At 43.1% G+C, this 21148-nt stretch overlaps 1 protein-coding gene across 2 annotated transcripts in view; it reads left to right on the forward strand.

Moving 5' to 3' along the window:
• NAP1L1 (nucleosome assembly protein 1 like 1) overlaps positions 1 to 21148 on the forward strand; it is a 49771-nt gene that overhangs the window by 11825 nt on the left and 16798 nt on the right. For both annotated transcript variants that reach the window (XM_048835723.2, XM_075124351.1), the window contains exons 2-4: positions 7365 to 7401; positions 8367 to 8455; positions 10826 to 10928. In XM_048835723.2, the coding sequence (XP_048691680.1) occupies positions 7385 to 7401; positions 8367 to 8455; positions 10826 to 10928 (209 nt within the window). In that variant the 5' untranslated portion in view covers positions 7365 to 7384. The remainder of the gene's footprint in view (positions 1 to 7364; positions 7402 to 8366; positions 8456 to 10825; positions 10929 to 21148) is intronic.

Below are 21148 nucleotides of genomic sequence, written 5' to 3' on the forward strand. Positions count from 1 at the left end.
ACACCCCTGATGTCAGAGTTGGCTTTCCTAATTCAGTTCCGTAATCTATCCTACCTCTACCTCATCTGTCAGCTCTTGTTTCTTCTCCATGACCCTTCTACTGCCCATAAGTAAATTGCTCCTATGGAGAATGTCTTTCCAGGACCTTTACACTTGTACCCTTCTATTTCCACCCAGATAAACCTTTTTTTTTAGTTTTGCATATCATTTTTTATTCCCACACACAATGAAGTGTGCGCATGTGTGTTTTGATAGATGTTGATTCTTGAGTGAATGGTAACCTTGCAGCAGGTTAGTTTCCATTGCTGAAGAGAAACTGAGGTCACAATCAGTCATAGAGTAAAGTGAGTTCCTAGTTTTTTAACATAGATTTACTGTTACAGAATATACGTTTCTAACCTCTAAATTGGCTTTAATTTCAAAATGAACATATTTCAGAGGTCACATTCATTGGATGCAATTCAGTGGGAAGTTGTAGGACACTTGATGAAATATATGGGGTTCCGATGAACCTCAACTCTACCATTTGGACAAAGTGTTGTCTTTTTACTGACTACTTTAATATTAGAGTTTAATGACTTGGCCAAAACTTTGTTCACGTAATTTTCATATTTGTAGTTGGCTAAATTAGTGTAAACTCAAGTTGACTAGATTCTTATGCCTGTCCTAAAAGTGAACATATTGTCCTTGTCTTACTGGAACAGTCATGGCGGCCCATTTCATCATCGTAACAAAAGTTTTTGTTGTTTTTAAACTAAAATCTTTGACCTTGCTGTAGGGAATAGAATGGGGGTGGCCAAACCATGGATTGCAAGCCACATGTCTCATTTACAGTTAAAAGGGCAGCTCGTGGAGCCCACCATGCGTGCCCCCCCCCCCCCCCCCATTCTCTGCCTACCAAACAGGTGGATGGTATTCAGAATCCTGTATGTTGAGGATGGATTCTCTTACACAAAATAAGTCAATGCAGTTATTTAATTATTATTACCATACTGCTCATTTAGTATTACTCGTTGCATTCACTGACACTCAGTATTACTTTAAAGGTGAAATTGTAAAAGGATAATTGGCCTATTTCAGCTATTTATTTTTTTTTAATCACAACTGCATCTAAAATGATAGTACCATAGAGTAACAACTATATTTTTTGCTCAAACATGAGAATTCAAAAATAGTCCAGAAGAAAGACAGGCAGTCCTTAAGAAAGAAGTATGAAATAAAAACATTTACCAACCTGCATGTTCAGACATGTTCCTTTCATCATCTTCAATGCAGCTTCCGCCATAGAAGGAACACTTCTCATGATGTTTCATTCAAGCAACTATGCCTTGCATTTCTTTGTTATGCTGTTCGTATTTTGCATGCATGCCTATCTTACCCACAGGTAGAGGAACTTCATTAAAATATTCCCAGACTGGGTCTCTTTTAAGGCCTGCTGCCATTATAGGTTTTCCCTTCTAGTGATAAAATGGTATGGTAGATCTCAAATCCAATGAAGGCTACGCTACATTCAGAAAGACCTTAAGACTTCTGGAATGTGCTGCTCAAACAGTTTCACTTTTGTTTCTACTGCCTGTCCCTCCCTTCTCAGATTTATCTCCAGACTTCTTCTCCTTGTCCAGATCTATTTCCACCCCCAACAATCTTCTATTCATTGAACTTTTTGAAACTTTGCACTTTTAGAGAGAGGTCAGGGATTGACTCTGTACACAAATTTGCAGAGGGACAGTAGGGTTGAGGTCTGTTGTTTCTCACCTCTCTGTATGTTTATTTAAAAACATTTTTGCTGTTATCTCTGGAGACGCAAATCCACAGTTGGAGAATTGCAAAACTAAGGATCTCTAATGGTATCTTCTAGACTGAGCACTGAGTCCCATTGGGTAGATAAAAAGATTAACCTAAATCTATACCGAAGCCCCTGGAACCCCATAAAATTGGGTCCCTAATCCATGAACTATTGGAACTCATTTACAAAGCTTCTCTTAAACATTACATGAATATATTGTTTCATACTATAGAATTAGAATTTATCATCCCTATTCCATGATCAGACATTATAGCTCAAAGCTGTATCTTAATTAAAACTATAGATAAAATGCTTTTTGATAAAAAAACTACCAAAAAATCTGATTTAAATCAAAAACAGATTAATTTAAAAAAAAAAAATTCCTTGATTTTTATCCATCCTGCTGAAAATTAAAAAGGAATCATACAAAGAGTGGAAACATAGTTTAGTGACTAATGCAATGTTAACTATGTTGGTGAGGATAGTGTAGGCCAGCTATACCTTGCAGCCAGTTAGCAGTATTTTGGACCTTATCCAGTATCTATCATCTGGGGGTTAGAAGGGAAAGATAGTGTACCTCCCTATCCCGTGATGCAAATGAATAAAGAAGAGAGAAGAATAAAGTAAACAGATGATAGCTTTTATTTAAAACAGAAATAGTGAGATGTGGTTTGACCATTTGGATTTAAAATCCAGGTCCAACCAAACAGACACCTTGGCAATAAACAAATAAACCTAAAACAAAAATACTCCAGATACTGCACCATTTCTAGGTGTTGATAGGCAGTAGATGGTACGACACTATTGTCACAGGCAACTGATGGACCTTGGGTCTTGACTGCTTCTTAAGAGAGGCCTGGTTCTGCCATCACCCAAGGGTGAATGATCAACAGGACCTCTGTACCTTTCTCTGAAAATGATGTGGAGTTCAGAGATTGGTAAGCACAGTCACAGTTCTTAATGCTGATGTCTTCAGATGCTGGTCTTTTGATCTTCTTGTCCACGTAGCCATGCAAATACAACGGTACCGTGGCTGCTGCTAGGATGGACAGCAACTAGGCAGCGGGTGCTCAGAGTTTATATAGGCACAAGTGTGCCAAAGTTCTGAGGTAAAACTGGCAGTTTCCCTGCTGGAACCTGTTTGAACCAGTTCTGTGCTGATTGTTGGCTGCCTTTCCTGCTAGAGTTCCGAAAGGGTGCGAAAACTTCAACAAGAAGTTAAACAAAGATGGAGTCGAGCTGTTTGGCAGGCACGCCATTTTGAATTTTAGACTCCATATCGAATACATGGTTAACCAAGTGTAAAGGCATAAAGTATAACTTATTCTAAAGCACAAGACCATTTATAATCTTTCATATACAAAAACATTCTTACAAGGCGTATAAAAGAATAACCCAAGCATGTAGGGACAAAATTAGAAAGGCCCAGGCAGAAGGTTAATTACACCTAGCAAGGGACATAGAAGGCAATAAGAGATTCTTTACATTAGCAAGAGAAAGATGAAGAAAAGTGAAGGTCTCCTACTTAGTGGGAAAGGAGATCTAATAACTGCTGGCATCAAGAAGGCTGAGGTGTTATGCTTAATTTGCTTTAGTCTACACTAAAAAGGTTAATGCTGATGAGGTAGTTAACCGCCAGGGGAAAGGAATGCAAACCAAAATAGGGAGAGAACAGATTGAAGAATATTTAGATGAGTTAGATGTGTTCAAGTTGGCAGGATCTGATATAATTCACCCTAGAATGCTCAAGGACTTAGCTGAAGCAGTCTCAGAACTGTTAGCAATTATCTTTGAGAACTTCTGCAGGATGGTTGAGGTTCTGGAAGACTGGAGAAGGAAAAACATAGTATCTGTCTTTTATAAAGGTGAATAAAGAGGACCTGGGGAGTTATAGACCAGTCAATTTAACTTAGATAACCTGTAACAAATATTAATCAATTTGTAAGTGCCTGGAGAATAATAGGGTTATAAGGAATAGCCAGCATGGAAGTTGTCAAGAACAAACCATACCAACCCAATTTCCTTATTTGACAGGGTTACTGGCCTAATGTGATGTCTTGGGTGTGGTTTTTTTGTTTTGTTTTGTTTTTGTTTTTGGGTAAAGTGAGGCATTTGACAGTCCCACGTGACATTTTCAAAAACAAGCTAGGGAAATGGTGGTCTAGATTAAATTAGTATAAGGTGGGTGCACAACTGGTTGAAAGACTGTACTCAGAGTAGTTATTAATGGTTTACTGTTGAACTGGGAGGTTGTATCTAGTGGGGTCCTGCAGGGTCTGGTGGAATTTAATGAAAATATTGACGACTTGAAGTGGCAAGCATGCATATAAAATTTGCTGAGAACACTACGTTGGGAGGGGTTACAGCAAGCACTTCGGAGGAGAGGATTAGAATTCAAAATGACCTTGACAAATTGCTGCGTTGGTCTGAATTTAGCAAGATGAAATTCAGTAAAGGCAAGTGCAGAGTGATCGCTTGAAAATTTAAAAATCCAATGCACAACTATAAAATGCGGAATAACTGGCTTGGTGGTAGTACTGCCGAAAAGGATCGGGGATCATAGTGGGTCACAAATTGAGTTTGTCAACAATTGATACAGCTGCAAAAAAGACTGTCATTCTAAGGTATATTAACAGAAGTGTCATAGGTAAGACATGGGAGGTAACTGTCCTGTTCTTGGCACTGGTGAGGCCTTAGCTTGGATTACTGTGTCCAGTTATGGGTGCCACACATTCGGAGAGATATGGACAAACTGGAGAGAGTCCAGATGAGAGCAACAAAAATTATGAAAAGTTGAGACAACCCGACACATGGAAAAGCTGCTTTTTTTTTTTTTTTTTTTTAAAGAGACGTGGCTAGTTCTGAAAAAACAAGACTTAAGGGAGACCTGATCGTAGTATTCAAATATGTAGAGCTGTTATAAAGAGGATGGTGATCAGTTATTCTCCATATCCACTAAAAGTATGTAAAGTAGCAATGGGTTTAATCTGCAGCAAGGAAGATTTAGGTTAATATTAGGAAAAACTGTCTAAAAGGTAATGAAAGACTAAAATAGTCTTCCAAGGGAGGCAGGGAAATCCCCATCACTGGAGGTTAAGAACAGGTTGGACAAACACCTGTCAAGGGTGATCTTGGCTTAGGCCTGGTCTACACTTTGGGCTAGGTTGAATTTAGCTGTGTTAGGTCAATTTAAAAATGACCGGGTCCACTCAACCAACCCTGTTCCATTGACCTAAAGAGCTCTTAAAATTGACTTCTGTACCCCTCCCCGACGAGGGGAGTAGTGCTAAAATCGACCTTGCTGGGTCGAATTTGGGGTAGTGCGGGTGCAAATCGACAGGATTGGCCTCCAGGAGCTATCCCAGAGTGCTCCATTGTGACTGCCTTGGACAGCACTTTGAACTCCGATCCACTAGCCAGGTAGACAGGAAAAGCCCCACAAGTTTTTGAATTTCATTTCCTGTTTGTTCAGTGTAGCGAGCTCAGCAGCACAGATGACCATACAGTCCCCCCCAGAATCGTAGAGCATAGAATGTTTCTACACTCCCCCTATCATCTCTGTCCCTGATGTTATCGCAGATTAGAAGGCGGGAAAAAATGTACTCGCAGTTACATGTTTTCTGAGCTGATACAGTCCTCCCGCACTAATAGGGTACAGCTTAATGCATGGAGGCATTCAGTGGCAGAGACCAGGAAAGAATTAGTGAGTGCGAAGAGCGGAGGCAGGACGCGATGCTGAGGCTAATGGGGGAGGAAACTGACACGATGAAGTGTCTGTTGGAGCTGCGGGAAAGCTAACGAGCACAGACCCCCGCTGCATCCACTGTATAACTGCCTACCCTCCACCCCATGTTCCAAATCCACCTCACCCAGATGCCCAAGAACGCCGGGGGAGGGGGGAAGGCTCCAGGCACCCAGCCACTCCACTCCAGAGGATGGCCCAAGCAACAGAAGGCTGTCATTCAAACAGCTTTGATTTTTAGTGTGGCTACAATAAGCAATGTGGCCTTGTCCTTCCCTCCTCCCCCACCCCACCCGGGCTACCTTGTCCGTTATCTCTATTAATTTTAAAAAAAATAAAAATGCCTGGTTTCAAGACAGTAGTTACTTTATTTCGAAGGGGGATGGCGGTTGGTTTACGGGAAATTAAAATAAACAAAGGGGGCAAGTTTGCAGCAAGGAGAAACACACACAACTGTCACACTGTAGCCTGGCCAGTCATGAAACTAGTTTTCAAAGCCTCTCTGATGGCAGCGTGCCTAGCTGTGCTCTTCTAATCGCCCTGGTGTCTGGCTGCTCAAAATCGGACGCCAGGCGATTTGCCTCAACTTCCCACCCTGCCATAAATGTCTCCCCCTTACTCTCACAGATATTATGGAGCACACAGGAAGTAGCAATAACAGTGGGAATGTTGGTTGTGCTGAGGTCTGACCTAGTCGGCGAACAGTGCTAGCGAGCTTTTAAATGTCCAAAGGCACATTCTACCACCATTCTGCACTTGCTCAGCATATAGTTGGACTGCTCCTTACTACTGCCCAGGCTTCATGAGCAATGTGAGCAAGGGGTAGGCTGGGGTAGGTGCAACCGTGCAGTGCTGCCGGCTGGGAGAGCAGCCTGAGGCAGAAGCCTCCAGCTTGCATGATATTCCAAGCAGCATTGAATCTCCATGAGACAAAACTTAAAGAAGAGAATGACCTGGAGTTTCTGACTCCCATTCAGTGCTCTAAGAGGAGGATAGCCATGTTTGTCCAGGGGCCCCTGGTTGACCTCACCGAGGTCTGCCAGGAGCACCCAGGAGGTGTACGATGGCTATCAGTCCTACTGCACCATCTGCCGTGAAGGCAAGGAGCTGCTGCTGTGTAGCAATGCAGTACCGCATCTGCCAGCGGGACCCAGGAGACGTACGGTGACGGTGAGCTGAGTGGGCTCCATGCTTGCTGTGTGTCGTATGGTGTCTGCACCGGTAACCCAGGAAAAAAGGCATGAAACAATTGTCTGCCTTTGCTTTCACGGAAGGAGGGAGGGAGGGATTCGGCATGTACCCAAAACCACCTGCGACAATGTTTTTGCCCTATTAGGCATTGGGAGCTTAACCCATAATTCCAATGGGCAGCAAAGACTGCGGGAACTGAGGGATAGCTACCCACAATGCACCGCTCTGTAAATTGATGCTAGCCACAGTAGTGAGGACGCACTCCACCGACTTAATGCGCTTAGTGTGGACATACGCAATCAACTGTATAAAATCGGTTTCTAAAAATCAATTTCTATAAAATCAACCTAATTTCGTAGTGTAGAAAAGGCCTTAGTGTAGACAAGGCCTGTCATAGTACAGGGAGCTGGAGTTGGTAACTTGAAGTCCCTGCCAGTCTATTGTGAATCCGTGCAATGTGCACTCCTAACAAATGGGTACTTCTGTGACGTCAGCATAGTAACTATTTTGTAAACTACTGATAAGCTTTGAAAACTATGATAGTATGTCTTATGCAGTTCCTAAACTTCATTTTTAATATATGTATTTGGTGTACATAGTCTCTGTACATAAAATCTAACACTAACGTTTTTGGGGTTTTTTAAGGCTGTCTGAGGTCTGAGAACATGGCAGACATTGACAAGTAAGTGTACTCTTTTGGACATTGACTTTGACTAAAACTCTCACCGTGTATTTATTAATCCTGTACTTGCTGTGATCTCTAAGTAACTTTTTCTCTTTAAGGTGTATATATTAGATTGGTGTAAAATGAGCAAATATGCAAACGGATTCATGTTCGTTTTATTATGTGCTCACTTAGGATTTTAACTGCAGTAGCTATTAAGCAAAATGTAAACTAACAATGTTCTAGTTAACTACAAAATAAAATTCAACTAATGTACTAAATTACTAAAACTAGCAGCATCACCTGTTCCACTGTCATGTTAAACATTACATTTCTTTTCCCTGTCTCTTTTTGTCAGTGGTTCTAAGCCAAAATGTAGGGCTCTGTCAGTCTGCTTCCTCCAAACATATTGTCAGTTACTAAACATACTACAAAAGTGATATTGTAGATTTAAAGTGTTGCAAAATCTTACTTTAAACAGGATACGGGTGAAACTTATGTCGTTGGGTACAAAACAGTTTCAGTGATTTAATAGTGCTGTGGCGTTAGTCTCGTTTTACAGAGGGAGAAATGCTGGGACAGAGGTAGAGGTTTAAATGATTTGACCAAGTTCAGAGGGCATTTCTCCCCAGGATAGGATTAGAACTCTGATTCTTGATTCCTAGTCTTGTATGCAAACCACTAAATTTATTATTTGTTCATTAGGATAGTAAAAGTGAAATTGTTGTTGTGGAAAGTTTCTAATTTGAATTTTACTATTTTGGTCAAATTTACCAGTGGAAAGAAGTTACAAACGTTTAAAAAAAAAAATCAAATACTTAACCACAAAACAGAATACATCAGTTTAGTTGTCACACTGGGAACTAATACAGTATCTGTAACTGCAGTTTTTTCAGGACAAGTTGTATTGGTAAATAAGTCCTTTAGCTTAAAAGAAAAAAACAAAACAAACCCTCAACTCTTGAATTGAATGTTTCTACTAGCAAAGAACAGGCTGAACTTGACCAACAGGATATGGAAGATGTTGAAGAGGTGGAAGAAGAAGAAACTGGCGAGGATGCGAACAGTAAAGGTAACACTGTAACATATTTAAATCGAAAGAAATGCTAAAGGGATTTCACGTCTCAATTTAAACTGAATGCAAATGATGATAAAACATGATTTTTTTTTAATGCTTTTTAAATTCTGAAACCCGAAGAGTATTGCTCATTCAAAGGGATTTTTAATGATCATTCACTTCATGCTTGTCTGCTTATTCTTTTTTAATCATGAACAGCAGCAGTTCACGAAACATTACCCCTGTGAACCAGTCATTGACCAGTCAGTGCTTCTGTCAGTACTTTCAAATGAACTTTACTGCTCACTTATCTTAATTTCATAGACAACCATTCAGCTTCAAAACGATTCAGTCACTATTATTAGAAACCCACAAATACCTAAAATTGGTCCAAAAAAAAAAATTAGAAACCCAGCATACCCATTTATATCTATATTGGGAGGGAGGGATAGCTCAGTGGTTTGAGCATTGGCCTGCTAAACCCAGGGTTGTGAGTTCAATCCTTGAGGGGGCCATTTAGGGATCTGGGGCAAACATTGGGGACTGGTCCTGCTGTGAGCAGGGGTTTGGACTAGGTGACCTCCTGAGATCCCTTCCAACTCTGATATTCTATGATTCTATGATCTAGTTAGTAGCACATTTGCATGAAACACAATTCAAAGTAAAAATCAGCTATTATAGCTGAAGACTGGGGTAGCATATGTTGCAGGGAAGTTCAGTACTTGGCAAACTTGGCTGAAATAGTTGAAGTTCTAAAATACCCAGATGAATATATCCTAAGGACTGGCCAGCAGAACTACAATAGAATAAAATTATGCTTTTCTCATCCTATTGGACTTTCCATGTAAACAAAATAGTGAGTGTAAAAGAGACCTGTTTGATATAATTTATTTGGAATTTCAAGAGCCTGTTGGAAAGTTTTTCACTGAATACTATTAAGGAAACCAAGTAGTCTTGGATGAGAGTTGGAAGTTCTCTCAGGGATTAAAAAGTTTTAAGAGTAGGAATAAATGGTCACTTTTCAACATGGTAAAAGACTGTCAGTTGAGTGCCCTAAAATACTGTACTAGAACTGGTGTTTAATATATTAATGTGATAAAATTGCATATGTTTCAATTACATATATTTTAAGTCTAGAGAAGATGGAAGAACTAGAAAGATCTAAGAAAGTTGTCTGAATGAACAGTTCAATGGCAAACCAGTCGTTGACAAATGCAGGGTAATCCCCTTTGGAGAAGTAACTTGAACTACTTCTGCATGTTACTGGCATCTAAATTGCAATCACTCAAGAAAGGGACTGAACTGCTGTTGTGCATAGCTCTCTGAAAATCTCTGCTCAATATATAAATGCAGTCAAAACAGTGAACAATTTTAGAATGCATTAAGTATTGGACAGAAAATAATTTGCAATTTCATGCAAAGATCGTACGACCTCATCTGAAGTATTGTGTTCACTTCTGGGGGAGATTAAAAAGATTGAGACTTTGTTTAATTTAGAGCACAAAAATAGGAGGGGTGTAGGTAGGTAAAAGGGAAATCTTGCGCATTTTGGAATAATAAATATGTGGAATTCATTGCCACAGGACATTGAGGCCAAGAGCTTGGTAAGAGTTAAAAGATGAATATTAATATGGATAATGAGAACACTTACAATTACATTTGACAAGACAAATTGTATAGGATATAAACTTCCCTGATTCAAGGTATGATGGAGGTTAGGAAGAAGGGTCTCCACTGGCGAAGTTACTTTTATTTTATTTTTTAAGCTATAAAATATGCGATTAGATGAATCGCTGGTCTGGTCTGGTATGACCGCTTGTTCCAACTGCACATTAAATTTTTCTGCTTACTAAGTCACTTATGCCTTATTTTCACTAGTATTTTTCAGTGAAATCTTCTCTAAATTAGAGACTTGTAGGGCAGTTAACTGAATCCAATTAGAGTTTTGATAGTTGTACAGAAACTGTTGTTTTTTTGGAAGAATATTGACTTATTGCACAGTCCCTGCCTCTGCCCAAAGCAAAAAGTACAAATCTCAGTATCTTGCATTTCTTTTTATCATTTCATTTGAAATGTTAGACAAAAAATGCTTTTTTAAAGACAAACATTTTTGGTGACCCCTTGTAAACCTGTGTTTTCAGCAAGAACTTCTAATGACTGGGTCAACTTTTCATAAAATAAGAATCTCAGAGCTTTGTCTTCCTTTTTCTAAAATGGTCAACTTTTAGATTTTCCAAATGCTCAGCTGTCTTTCAAAATGATCAGCATAAGATGGATCTTCACTAACATTTTTAATAAGATACTAAAATAAGTTTATTTCCAGGTTGGCTACAAGATTTAGCATAATGCATTTGCAAAACCTCTCCTCTTCTTGGTTTTACTTAGCTCGGCAGCTGACTGTGCAGATGATGCAAAATCCTCAGATTCTTGCAGCCCTTCAGGAAAGACTTGATGGTCTGGTAGGAACATCTACAGGATATATAGAAAGGTACAACTTGTTCTCATTCAGTAGTTAAGTGTCTGTTTTTATAATCTTGTTCTCTGTGGAAGTGTTCACAACACTCAGTCTCTTCGCTTTGAGACAAATAATTAATACGTCCTAAATTACCTGCCAGGGCCAAATATATCTGAGAACCTGACCTTTAGAAGAGAGCAGGAACTGAGTTCTTTTATGTATTTTTAATTTGAGGAAGGGAAGGTGGGAAGCTTGGTAAAGAGCTTAAAGTAGAGCTGACCTGTTAAAGTGACTTGCAGAGGTACATTTAAGCTTAACTTAAGTTTAAGTTTAATTGTTTGAGGTTGCTTGCAGTCTTGTAGCATTTATTACTGAAATAATTAGAGCTATTTTTTTTGAAAAGCATGGATCTGTTCCTGTAATATGGTTGCTGCGTTGTTTCTTGATATCTTTGTTACAATATGATCAGAAAAAACTTTTAGAATGATTAAATGGCATAAAACTTCATTAATGCAGAGTTAAGGTTGCCCAGCTGATAGCTCATGCACTTCCAGAATGTCAAGTTCAGCAAAATAAATTTCAGAAAGCCAGGAAATAAGAGTTAAGGTAAATGCTTGCACAGCCTTAACTCTGCCACCTGGAGCTGACAATAGTCCCCTGGGAATTATCTGCATGGACTACATCTAAATTCACTGTTAAGTATAGCTATATTGAAGGGTGGAAGAATAAGTTGTGATATGAGGAGAACTGGATCTGTGTCCATCCCCCGCTCCCCCATGTATATTGTCAAAGGAAAGATACACATGTACCTTGAGGTTGTACTCTGCATCACTTTAGTACAGAATTTGGTTGGTTGTGTCAGTAGCAGAGCTCTAGGGTCTTCTTGCCATGGGTGTTGCCATCAGATGGGATATGAGAGGAGCTGGTGGATATAACGATGGGGTTTGGGTGGTATGTGCAGGTGTCAATGGGTTGTGGAAGGATATGAAGTGGTTGTTAAAGCATGGTATTCTGTCTGGGGAGTAGTCTGAGTTTGAGTGTAGGGCAAGGGCAAGTAACATCTATTCATTACAGTGACAAGGCAGAGTGCAGGTATGTGTGTGTTATGGGCATTATGGGGCATTGTTCCAGTCATGTCAGTAGGTGGTCCCTTCCCTCCCACCCACTCCGTACCCAGTGCAGGAGTGTTTCTGATATGGGCACAGTTAAAGTTGCATTGTTTACCTTAACTCTGTATTTCTTGTTTTTCAGAAGTTGAGTTTTTCTGAACTTCTTCTAGAAGGGCCTGAGCTACCACCAGGCAACCTTAACTCTGGGTTCATGATTTTTTTTTTTTTTTTTGCCACTTAATATCCTAGTTTTTTTTTAAACCAAAAAATGTTTGTTAGTGGCCCTTTGGGTAGTTGTAGTTTTACCTAGGTTTGCAGTTGATAAGGTACTGTAGCTATGTAATAATCAAAGGCCTAGCTTTATATAGTGCTTTTCATCAGTAGATCTCAAAGAACTTACATCAGTATCTCCATTTTTTACAGATGGGAAACTGAGACACAGAGGTGAAATGACTTGCCCACAGTCACCGAGTAGGCCAGTGACAAAGCTAGGACTAGTCCCAGTCAATATTTTCACTAGGCCAAATGGTTATGATGTGATTTCCTCAGTGTTCCTCCCCGCTCCAGGATATTTTGTGGGGATAATAGTTGTGCATTGAAATGTTTGCAATGCGTAGTTGCGGACAGGGCTAGTGTGAGAAATCTCATCCATGGTCTATGTCCCAAAACCTTGACAGTCTTATTACTTGGTTGTTACAGTAATTTAGGGCAAATCTACAATTATAATGCTACATCAGCATACAGTTGATGTAGCACTTTAATTAAAATGCTCCAAGTACTCGTGAGGGCATTCTGTGCTAAAAAATTAAATTCTGACACAATATTTTAAAATTCTGCAAGTTTTATTTGTCAATAAATAAATGCAGGAGCTCCAGCATGGCAGTGAGGAGCACAGGCCACTGGCTGCAGAAAGGGGGGAGATCACCCTGCAGCCCCCACACCTCGCATCCCTAGGACACAGACTCAGTAGTGAGGCTGCACCTGACCCTGGCACAGCCCAAGGCCTGGGCCTGCCCCAGAAACACCCTGGGACCCTGTCCATCTGCGCCAGGTGCACGAGGTGTGGGGCAGGCAGGCTCGGGCAGGCAGGATTCAAGGGTGGAGGGGCTCAGTGTGGGGGGGATTCAGGTATGGGCTGAGAGGATTCTGTGTGGGACAATCTGGGTACAGGCAGCTCAGTGTGGGGCAGATCTGGATGTACAGAGGCTTGTTGGGGAGGTCCAGGTGAAGGTGGTTGGGGCTCAGCAGAGGGGTCTGGGTGTGGGGGTCTCAGCAGGGGGGTCTGGGTGCTGGGGGAGTGGGGCTTCATGGGGGAAGGTCTGGGTGCAGGTAGTTGGGGGTCAGTGGCATGGGGGTCTGGATGTGGGGGCTCAGTGGTGCGGGGGGGCATCAAGATGGGGGTTTGAATGCGGGGAGCTCAGTGGGGGGGGTGGCCTCTGGGTGCAAGGGTGGGAGTCAAGAAGCAGGGGTTGATGTTCAGTGGGGTGGGGTTCTGGATGTACCGGGTGAGGCTTGGCAGGGGTCTCTGGGTATAGGAGGTATGGATACACAGGTGTTGGGTGGATGGGGGAGCAGCTCCCCTTACAGTGACCCCTCCCACTACAGCTGAGGACTGATGGGGCTAGGAAGATGGGGAGGATACTGAGCTTCCTGCAGCTGTGGGAGGTCTGACATAGCCCCAGCCACTCCTTGGAGGGGAAGGGTATGTCCTGTCCTCTCCGGCCTCCAGCCCTGATGGGACTCTCAGCTAATCCCAGCTCAGGGTTGGAGCCACTGGCTAGGGTGTCCCCAGCTCCACCATGATTTACCTCTCTGTCGGCTGCTTCAGGTGCCTGAAACAATGTACAGGCGCTGCTAGGGAGTGGTGCGTGACTTCTTTTGCAGCTTCCCTTTGCTTCTCTGTCATTTTTCTGCAGGGAAGCAGTCTGCAGGGGCCATGAATTCTGTGCACGTGCAGTGACATAGAATTCCCCCAGGAGTATAAGCTGATGACAGAGAGAGAGAGAGCGCGCATGTGCTCTATGTAGTTAGCTACCACCTCTCGGAGGTGGATTATGTCAGTGGGAGCTCCCGATAACAGTGCTGTCTATGCAGTGGCTTTCGATGGTATAACTATGTTGCTATAGGGTATGAATTAGTGTAGACCAGACCTCAAAGCGTTGAAAAGATTGGTGTGTCTGTATTCTTCTCTACACCCTCCTTGTTTCCAGCTCCCCCTCTCCTTCCCATCCCATTATGCTATTAGCTGGCACTGTAGAAGCCATTAACTTGTAAGAAGTTACTCCTTGCTGTCTCCAGACCTATGCCACTGCGTATACATCACGGCAAAAGCTTACTGGAGGGCCATATGCTGCTGTGGTTATTAGGTAGCCTGAGCGGCATACTGAACTTGGCCCCTCACTCCCACTACCCACCTCCTTTGGCACTCCTCTCCCTGCTTCTGTCAGACTTCCCCAGGCATGTCCCAGGTCTGCTCGGTCTGCCCTTCTCCCAAACACTCTGGCCAACTGTCCCCTACTCCTCCCACCTCACACAGGGCTGATACATACCTTAACTAGTTATTTTATGGATTTCAGATATTTAAATTTGCATTGCCTTCATTTCCCCCTCTTCTCTTCTCTTTGCCCCCCCACCAAATCCCATCTCACAAGGAAGGGCAGGGAGAGGGGCTCAGACACTGCAAGAGGAGCAGGATCTCCCATATCCTAGAATACATAGTGGGCAGAGGATCTCGGGTCCTTGCAGAGATGTTAAGGCTTCCTAGATCCCAGCATGCACACACAAGGGAGAGTTCAGTGCTGACAGGCCCCCCCAACTCTGAACCCCCAACTCTCTTTGCTACCCTTCATATTCTCCAGCCTCCTATCTTCCATTCCTACTTAGCCCCTTCCCCATAATCCCTTGCTGCAGACCCAACCCCCTGTTACCGCACTAATCACCCCATCCCTTCCAATGATCATTTACTTGTCTAATTTATCTCATTCTCAAAAATAGTTTTAGTACCTTCTGAATATTCTGCTGTACTCAGATTGCATTTCTCCACAATAAATTTTAAAAAGGGGGGGGGGGGGGGAGGGCAAATCCTCTCCTCCTTCTTCCTTCCTTTTTTCCCCTCTCCCCCTCCAAAATGTTTACAGTTAAATCTTACACTTCTGCCCTGGGTGGATCTCAGACTTCAAAGTTACAGGCTCCGTGACATGTGAAGTGATTCATCGCAATGAGATGTTCTCAGATGAAAGAATACCCAGTGGAGAGGAGTACAGATTGAAACAATAACTCTGAGGCTTTGTCTACACTAGTGTTTTTGTTGGCAAAACTTGTTGATCGGGGTGTGAGAAAACACACCCCTGACCAACATAAAGTTCACTGACAAAAGTGCCAGTGTGGACAGTGCTATGTCGGGGGCAGAGCGTCTTCTGCCAACATAGCTACTGCTGATCGTTGGGTATGGTTTAATTATGCTGGTGGGAAAGCTCTCTCCCACCAGCATAGAGCACCTACGCAGGAGACCTTACAGCAGTGGAGCTGCAGCGGTATAGCTGTGCTGCTGTGAGACATAGTGTAGACATAGCCTGAGCCACTGCTCCAGTCATGTCATTAGGTGTTCCCTTCCTCCACTCTCCCCGGTGCAGGAGAGTTTCTGATGTGTGTCAAACAGACCAGTTCTCAGCTCTTCACTCCAGTCTCAGCAGTATGTTCTTTGCATGCTCCGAGCATGCCTGTTCTAAGCTCTTCACCCAGAGGAGCAGGGTTTTTCCAGATTCTTGCTCACAGGGGTGTAACGGAGAAGGGTTCAGACTTCCCCATAAAGGGCAAGCCCTGAAACCTGGTTTACATGGGAGGCAAGAGGGAAGACCCCTACAGATACTGGTCCTCACAGGAGTAGAGGAAGGGGTTTGGACCACCCTCCCAGAAACTGGCTCACATGGGATGTTGGAGGGGGTTAGAGCGCCATAGATGAGCAGCCTCCCAGATTCTGACACACATGGAGGCAGAGTGTGGGGCTTAGACACTACTGGGGGGAACTGACCCCTAGATCCTAGCTCACATATGGGGGGGAGGGGGCAGGGAGAGGATCTGACCCCCAATCCTGACATACAGAAGGGGAGAATGTGGTGCTGACAGGTGCCCCTGCCACTTACCCCCATGTCCTCTTCCCAGTGTCTTAGTCCCCCCAAGCCTTCTCACCTCCCTTGCACCACCCATCCCTATTATCCAGTGCAACCCCTAACTCTGTCCCCTAAAATGTCCCCCCCTTCAAGCATTCAGGTCTAAAAAATTTTTCCAGAAATACTTTGATTATTCTCCCTCTCCCACCCCAAAAATGTAACCCTCCAAAATCCTGACTGACAGATTTTAGCAGTATTCCTCCCAAACTTTTCCAGATGTCTGCCCAAGGTGAGTCTCAAGTTGCCACTGGTTGGTGGGTCTTGTTTAAACGACTACTGTTTATCCCCTTGTGGTGTCCAGCTGGTGGTGAACTTAAGGCTAACATCCTGTTAACTCCTCTGTCCATGTATGCTCAGTATAATCTATCAGGAATGAGGATAAGCAGGTGAGGCTTGCAAAGTCTTTTTCAAATGTTTAAATTTGATTTCCTCTAAAGGGCTGGTGGGTGCCGTGGACACTCCAAATGGTTATTTTTTGTAAGCGGGCTACAAATTCGTCTAAATTCTTTTTTATAAGACCTTGCCTGAAATGGGAATACCTTGTCCACGGGGAACTTCAAAAATCCCCTCCATTCAAAACTGGGAAGAACAATTTTGAAACTTTCTGCAAAGAACAAGAATTTCAAAATTCTGTTTTGAAAAAGTGGAAACATTTTGTTTCAACCTTTTCAGAATGTTTGAGACTATAGGCATCTCTGGGCTTCTGGGAGCCCCAACTCAGAGGCAGCCTGCTGGAAGTCTAGGCTGCTGAGGAGCTAAGCAAGCTGGCAGGAAACCAAGCAAACTTCCATTGGAAGTTCTGTTGGAATTCAGTTGAAATCAATACATTCCTGTGGAATGTTTGGATTTTGACAAATTGGCATTTTCTGATGGAAAAGCATTCTATTTGGCCAAGTCTAGGTAGTACTAGTTCGGTTGCAACCAGTCAGTTGCTCCTCTGTCCATGTTTATACTAATTCTAATGAAGCTTGACTCTACAAGCTGATCTGAAGTTTTTGTGTAGGTCAGACAAACCTCCTGAGGAGACTCGCCCTGCTTGTCATTTGACCATACATTCATTAAATTGGCTTGCATTCAGAGGACCAAATGCTAACTGGGTATCATCTTGTATCTGTTTGTTCCTTCAGCTTTGATTCCTTTGGACCTGTTGTCTTTCTTTGGAGCTATTGCATAATATTCTACCTTTTATAAAACTGCTTATAGGTGACACTTCCTGTGTGAAAAGACAAGGCATGTAAAGATAATGGATCTATAAATCTCAATTGAAGTTTGAAATGAGTTGCACTAGCAGTTCTGCATTTTGTTTTTATATCCAGTATGATTTATACTAAGGAACCCAGATGCTCCCATAAAATAGGTTAACCTGCATTAAATTACTCTGGCTTGAACTTGCATTCGGTGTCCAATATTAGCCTGACAGCCTCTGATACAGAGAAACAGATGTGTATCTATTTGTTTCTTGATGCTTATATGTACAGTTGCTAGGACCTGTCCAGTGTCCTTAGACTCTTGCAAAATGTTACTCTAGTGACCTCAAATGAGTGCTTATCATATGCTGTCTCAACAAGTCTTTCTAATATTTTTCTATTAACATCTTTATACAACTAACCTTTTGATTTTTCACCGTACCATTCCTTCAAGTTAAAATTGCAGTGGAGCATTAATGATAAATTTGACCTGAAATTTTGGAACATTTCTTTTAGAGAGCATGAAAGTAATATAACTGAATGTAAATGTCACATTGGGTGGATTAAAAACTTTCTGAACTTTCATGAATAAGTTTGTTTGGTATTACATATTGCGGATCTCTACTTCAGCAAAAGCTGATGCTAAATTATTGGTGACTTATGGAAAACTCACTTGTTTGATGTTAATTGACATCTTACTAGTCATGGCTGGTACGTTCCTGTTAACCCTAAGAATGATCGCGAGGAAGGGTGGCGATTTTGCATTTTAAAAGTAAGCTAGCGTTGCAAGAGTCTAAGAACCTGTAAATAATACAGTATGAGTAGAGCAGTGTTAGATACTTAAGTTGTCAAATTACTTAATTTAGTCATATCCAGTGCTTAACAGAGCCTTGAGTTATCTCTCCCTTCTTAAAGCTGAAGGTGAAAAGAATAAAAGCAATCTTGCTATAGTCTGTTCTGATCAATGTGGCCCACCTCCTTAATAAAGTAGGCAAATGCTAATACACTCAATCTTGTTGTAAAATAATTTTATGTACACCCTCCTTTTGCGTAGACAGTCTTCCAAATTTTCTCTTTGTGAAAGTTCATAAAATATTTTTTAAATATCCAAGCATGAAATTCCTATTTTGTCAGTGATAGGAAGGCAATGGAAGGGTTTTAACTTTTTGCTTTTTGTTTGTCCTGTGTTGAGTAATTAATACTCCCTTTTTTTTTTTTTTTTTTACCCCCCTGGGGGTTCTCAGCCTTTTTCTTGCTGAGGCTCCGCTCAACATGCTATAAAAACGCCAAGGCGCAGTGCGGGGGTGTGGGAAGTTCTGGGCCAGCGTAGGTCCTTGGGCATAGGCATAGTTTTACTTCTATTTTGGGGGAGCAAGAGCTGCCAAGGCTTGAGCCAGCTCCACACAGCAGGGTTCAGGGACGGAGTGCCACCTCCACCCTCTCACTCACTCAAGAGGCCACCCAGCCTGTCTGGGCTGTGGGAGCACGCAAAAATATAACTCAAAGGGGAAACTCAGTTCAAAAAGTTTGAAAACCGCTCAGGGTGCAGGGAGGGGATAACATGGGGCTGTGTATAGGCAGGGGGGACTCCTAGTGCAGCTCCTAGCTTTGGGGGTGGGCACTGGGGATCCCGGTTTTAGCCTGCCACTGCTCCCAGTTTGTGGAGGGAGGTTTGCCGCCTTCAGGCCCTTGCCACTTTGAGGGGATGGGGTGGCTACTGCCTTTAGCACTGCGCCGCTTCCAGCTTCAGTGCTGGGCCTCAGGGCAGCGGGTTTCAGCCACGGGGCTCTGTGGCCCCGCTGGTGAGAACCACTGCTCTTTCCCACAGATTAATTAGCTCAGACCTTAACCCAGTTTGGATAGCCATACAGAGTACATGGCAAAATTTAATTTTGTACTCTTAGACATGTAAATATCACTGTGTATAATTCTTACAAATTGAGCACCTTCCTTAAGAATATACCCCATCATTCTCCGATTCAAGTAATGTACATTTTTTTCATAAAGTTTACATAAAATACTTGAGTTCAGATCCTCGGTTGTGGCATGGCCAATTTGTGCTCCACTGCCATTGGTTCATAGGCATGAAGCCAAGTGGCCCCAGGAAGATCACTGCACCATAATAGGATCCTGTGGTATATAGGCTCTGACACCCTGCACTCTTATGTCGGTTTAGAGGGCAAAGCTAGGCCTACCGTACATTCTGCTGGCCAGCCCCTAGGCCGCCAATTGCGGTTAGCCAGTGTAATTTAGAGAGCTTGCTGTAGCCTAATGCTGGGTGACTGGGCCAGTGCACAGCCAGTCCAGGATGGGAGAAACTCGGAGGCCAGCTTTGCAACCCACCTCCCCCACAAGCTGCACTTTATCCACCTCAGCTATAGCTGAGCCTCTGGGCCTTAATCTTTTAATGTTGCATCATCATTGGAGCCCAGATGTAAGGAGAGCATCCAGTTGATTACAAGTAAAGCTAATAGCTTAAGGAGATGCAACTGATTAGTATATTTTATAATCAGGGTCACTTCAACACTTTTCCAACATGTTTACTTAATACATTGGTCTGTCTAGGAAAAATCTTTTTAATTCATGGGAATATTATATAATATGTTCTGAAATGTTGCACCAGCCTCTTGACTCTCAACTGGCTCATATACAGATGTAAATCCTGATGTTACTTGATTTTCTCCAGTGAAATAAGAAAAAAAGCTTGTCATCTTGATGCGTTGGCCCATCTTTGCAGGGGGGAAAAAACACTATCCTGAAAATCATTTGATAAATCACTTTAAATTCAGTGAATACTCTACTATTTAGAGAGCAGCCTAACATTATTGTAGGGGTTGGCAACCTTTCAGAAGTGGTGTGCCGAGTCTTCATTTATTCACTTCAGTTTGAGGTTTCGCATGCCAATAATACATGTTAACATTTTTTAGGTCTTTCTCTATAAGTCTATATATTATATAACTAAACTATTGTCGTATGTAAAGTAAACAAGGTTTTCAAAATGTGTAAGAAGTTTCATTTAAAATTAAATTAAAATGCTGATCTTACATCGCCGGCCCGCTCAGCCTGCTGCCAGCCTGGGGTTCCGTTCACCTAGGCTGGCAGCAGGCTGAGCGGGGCCGGCAGCCGGTACTCCAGACCGGCAAGGGGCTGAGCAGCTCAGCCCACTGCCACTCAGCCCGCTGCTGGTCTGGGGTTCCATCCGCCGGCTCCTGCCGGCCCCACTCAGTCTGGGATCCCGGCCCTGCCCACATAGAGTGGGTACCTACCTTCTCCCTGGCTCTAGCCCGTTCTCTTCCTCTCTGTCTGCACTGAACTGAGGGTGGGAGTGCACTGAACACAGGGCTGGGGGTGAAGGAGCAGGCTGGGGCTTGGGGTGTAGGGTCTGGCCAAGAGCTAAATGAGGGAGGGGCTCAACTTTGTGGCAGGAGCTTTGGGTGTGGAGTGCTTACCTGGGCAGCTCCCATTTGGTGCGAGGGGTGCAGGTAGGAATGTGGGGGGGGAGGGTGCAGGAGCTCCTATTTGGTGCTCACAGTGGAAGGGGTGCAAGAGTCAGGGGACGAGGTATGGGGGGTATGTGTGTGGGGGTGCTGGGGTCAGGGCTGGGGTCATGGGGGGGTGCAGGGGTCAGGGCAGAGGGCTGGGTGTATGTGAGGGGAGTGCAGGGGTCAGGGCAGAGGGCTGGGGGTGTGGGCTGGGATCATGATGGTGCTCTCAGCCCCCTGCCCAGAGCGGCTCATAGCAGGGGGTTGGAGGGGATATGCCCTGATTCCACCCCCTTCCCCAAGACC

Source organism: Caretta caretta, chromosome 1 (assembly GCF_965140235.1).
Source record: "Caretta caretta isolate rCarCar2 chromosome 1, rCarCar1.hap1, whole genome shotgun sequence".
In the NCBI taxonomy this organism is placed as follows: Eukaryota; Metazoa; Chordata; order Testudines; family Cheloniidae; genus Caretta; species Caretta caretta.